Raw genomic sequence first — 4,252 nt, forward strand, 5'->3', positions numbered from 1 at the left:
CTATTTTCCATTACGACTCTTTGGCATCCGCACGAAACTTGAACAAACAATTTCACGTGTTAAAACAAGTGCTCCAGGTGAGGCTCGAACTCACAACCTCCGCATTTCTCCGATACTGTTATATAAGTACGGCGCGCTAACCGATTGCGCCACTGGAGCGCCACAAAACTTGAAATAATTTAAATACCGAGTTCTTTCCGCAAGTAAAAGATCATTGTGTTAACATATGTTGATGTGGTCTTTTTAGACAAGTGTAACAGATAATGTTTCATAAAGTTATCGCATCGGGATTTGAGCTATGCTATCACATCCATGAATGTGAATGTAACTTGCTTTTGCAAATTTGTGCGAGTGTTTTTTATGGCTGACAATTTTGACCACCCATTAGTGACCGCTGTGTTGGAGTAATTGCCGTTAAGTGTCTTGCCCAAGGAAACGCGCTCACAACGGTAGCAATGACGAGTCTTGAACCCATAACAAAACAATTTTCGTAGCAACATATAACAACACCTTACCAGTAATATGGTATGTACAATATCCCCATTAATCCAGTCACTCGCATTATCCAACGCCAGTCTGAAATGAGATACCCTATAATAGGTACGGTTGCCGCTCCAAAACAGTAACCCCCATATACACATAAAGATATGATGTTGCGATGGTTGTCCCCCATCGCCTCATTGCCTACAAAGGAAATAAAACCGTTTTGTTTTGATTTTTAAATTTTGTTTTTTGGTTTCAAACAACTGCTTTGCTTATGTTGTAGCCAACGGAAATTTATTTAAAATACCGAAAGTATATTTTACGTAATCGACTGTTGCCTATACTATGCATATGCGTTTATTTGTAATCAGGTTAATCACTCTTATTAAGGAATAATATCGTAATATCTTTTTGCTACAATTCAAAATATATTAAAACATACGATGAGTTCTATTCTTCATTGTAACATAGGATACAGTTATTTTTAGTTTTGAAAATCGATATTTACTATTTGAAACAAAAGCACAACTTGATTCTCACCTAAGACAAAAGCAGAGGTATATGGCAAATAAACGAAAGCACCAGTGACCGCCATAAGTGCTATAAAAGCTGAGATATTCGGAGAAAATCCAACCAAGAAGTAAAGAGTGAATTCTATCAGTTTGCCCCACAGAAAAACCCGTCGCCTTCCGAACCTATATAAAGGAAAATTATATGTGAATAAAATGTTTGGATTTGGGCATTAGTTCTGAAACTTCTTAACAGTAATGTCAGTTATAATGTGCATTTCCTTTTTTTAGCGGCTTATCATTAAAATAAGTTTTACGCAAACCATCAGCTATACAATATAGGCTATGGGTTCAAAGCTCGTTGTTGCTACCATTGTTGTTGGGCGATTTTTCCTGCGAAATACACTTAAACGCAATTGCTCCAACCCAGTGTTTACTGATGAGTTGTTCAAATTGTCAGCTATACAGAAAAAAACACGCCCAGCGTTATCGATGATAAACCGAAATAGGCAGCAGGTGTATGAAGTAAAACACCTATTTTATGTGTTTAACCCGTTCACACGAAGATAAAGACTGTCTTTAATCCGTTCACACGAAGATAAAGAAAGTTAGATTCAATTCAAGATACAACTACGGACTCAGGTACGATATAGTTACACGCCTATAGTTTACCTGTCAGCTAATACTCCACCAATTACGCTCCCAAATGCTTCTCCAGCCATAAATAAGGATACAGTTAAAGGTTTCAACCAAGCGTCTTCGCATACAAGTTGGAACTGATAAAAAATGATGTATATTTAGGTGGAAGAAGATAGGACATCTTTTCATATTATTTTCTCCCTTTAGGTAGTAAACAAATAACATTTAAAGAAATATAAAACCTTATCTTCACGACTCCCATGGACCGTTGTTATTAAACACAGTCAGGATATTTGAATATTATGTGTTAAAGGTGTCCTGTTTCTCCCGTCCTACTATATAGTGATGTATTTAAATACTTTTGATCATGCTATACATAAATGCGAATGGCCAATCCTATAAGCTTAGATTAAATAATATTGCGCGCTTTTGAAATGTTGATTCTTATACAGTATGTACATCACGGGTGAAATCAAACCGTTGGAGGAAACAAATCGGCCGTGGGACAATACATGGGATTTATCATAAAATGCGAAATTCTACATCTGATATCAGGCAGACATAGGTGCCATTTTAATATCAGAAATCCGCCACAAAGTTATCTATATGTTATAACGACCACCTTTAACTACGTGTTATAACGACCACCTTTAACTTTCACACGAGGAAAAATAAGTTTCAAATATGCTCACGTCAGTCACAACGGTTGAAACAGATTCGTCTAGAAATTGCCAACCCTTATCGCAGGGAATCTCAGTCTTTGTGACATTTGCATTGAGCCGACTCTCATCCCAGCTAGCATTATTCCTCAAATCGAATCCTGAAGTTTTAAATCTGTTACATTTCCTTCGGGCCAAGTTGGTTCCATCGTCGTCTTCAGGAATAAGAAATGACAGCAGCTTATTTTGTAAAACACTCTGTAAAATTAACACGGGCATAATTTTTAAAAAAGTAAGAGAGAATATGGATTGAAAAATAACTTTAATAAGATATTACAAAAAAGGAAGAAAACCTCTTTTCCCCAATAACCGTTAACGAAAAATACGAAAAGTAATCGTATAATGACAAAAATCCTAATGAGTTCGGGTAAAGATCTGCCAGGGAAAGCTTTTTCATTATTTTGTCATCCCATTTAGCATAGTAAACAAAGAATTATAAAACCGCATCCTCACAAGTCCCATAGACCGTTTTTAATTGTTTAAAACACTATTAGGATATTTTGATACTTTGTGCTAAAGGTGTTTCATCTTTCCTACCCTACGGTCCGAATAAAGTACTACCTGGTTTATATAGGGAAGTGGTTCGTCCACAACAGGTATCTTGCATCTATGGTCGGGCGTATACATTGTGAATATCATGGTTAGGGTTCCGAATGCACAGGTCATCGTACTCATAAAGATAACAAGGCATAACCGCTTCTGGTATGCGCCGAATTCACCAATTTCCAATAAAACATCTTTGTACGTCATTTTTCAAGCACCGAGGCAAATAGAACTAGTTCCACCAAAATCAAAATCAAAATAATAAAAGGCACTAAACAAATACGAAAGTCTGCGATAATCAACTGTAACTTCCCCCCCAAAAAACTTTAACCTCTGCAGTAATTAAACAACAATACGTTCAAACTTCAGCGATTCTGCGTGTGTGTCACTAAACGTAACGATACTATACGGACCTATGAACCCTATATATATATATATCTGAATATATACGCTTATGCCACTTGCGCAATTAGCACTATAACTTATTTCTAAGTCGTAATGTCTTTTATATTTCAATATACCTTCGAATACTAATCTTGTGTTTTTGGTAAAAACTTTCTTATAAAGTGTAGGTATAAACTGATTACAAGTCTGTCTACATTTCGTAACGGCTATTTAGACCAACTTGCGGAATATTATTGTGTTGTTTGTTTGTGTTATAAATTACGCGAATAAACCACAAGAGTGTCGCTCTTGGTTGGAGCGGTTTGATTACTCTTGTAGCTTATTATGCAGCAAAAACAAATAAAGTCTGCTCTAAGTTCGTAATAGACACAGGTAAAATCGTAATAACAACAGAATTTCCCGAAGGCCCGCTTCCGAAACACGCAGTATACATGCTGAAGTCTAACACATAATTAGCCTGTTCACATGGCCAAAAAAAAGAAGGCATACCGCTTTTTTTTCGGAAAAAGCGGCAAATATTTGCTGAGTCACTTTAAAAAAAGACGGCAAATTCGGACCAAGTCGCGAGGTGGTCCAGACGAGAAAAGTCTCGAAAAAAAGAGGCATTTCACGGCGCGCGCGTCAGTTCACATTTAGCTTTGAGGTTGCGGGTGCTTGTTTTACTATTTGCAGTGGGGGTTAAGACAATGTTTAGATATAAACTAGTTTAATATATATGGTTTTCAACCAAATACGAAGTTTCAGCTTCCAACAATAAGTTTTTCTATCTTTAGGATGCATTTAGTATAAGAAACAGTACCGAATATAGTTTGTACAGGAATGATGATCCTAATTTGGCAATGAGAAAGGATGTGTGGTGCTACTGAACAATTATTAATCAAACTGCTATAATGCAGATGTAGTTGAAATAATGATTTTTTAACTAAAAAATTGTATGTTGAAACATTTACTTTG

The 4,252-nt window shown here is 36.2% G+C and overlaps 1 protein-coding gene and 1 non-coding gene across 2 annotated transcripts in view; both read right to left on the bottom strand.

Annotated features, from left to right (window-relative positions):
* LOC100179923 (solute carrier family 22 member 5-like) overlaps positions 1–3,720 on the bottom strand; it is a 7,552-nt gene extending 3,832 nt beyond the window's left edge. The window contains exons 1-5 of the mRNA XM_009863237.3: positions 2,912–3,720; positions 2,324–2,548; positions 1,665–1,768; positions 1,024–1,178; positions 516–684 (exon numbers count right to left, since the gene is read on the bottom strand). Of these exons, the coding sequence (XP_009861539.3) occupies positions 516–684; positions 1,024–1,178; positions 1,665–1,768; positions 2,324–2,548; positions 2,912–3,100 (842 nt within the window). The 5' untranslated portion in view covers positions 3,101–3,720. The remainder of the gene's footprint in view (positions 1–515; positions 685–1,023; positions 1,179–1,664; positions 1,769–2,323; positions 2,549–2,911) is intronic.
* On the bottom strand, positions 70–159 carry trnai-uau. The gene is given in 2 exon segments: positions 70–105; positions 122–159. It is a non-coding gene; the product is annotated as a tRNA-Ile (tRNA).
* Positions 3,721–4,252: the final 532 nt, after the last annotated feature.

This window comes from Ciona intestinalis, unplaced genomic scaffold (genome assembly GCF_000224145.3).
Source record: "Ciona intestinalis unplaced genomic scaffold, KH HT000105.2, whole genome shotgun sequence".
Taxonomy (NCBI): Eukaryota; Metazoa; Chordata; class Ascidiacea; order Phlebobranchia; family Cionidae; genus Ciona; species Ciona intestinalis.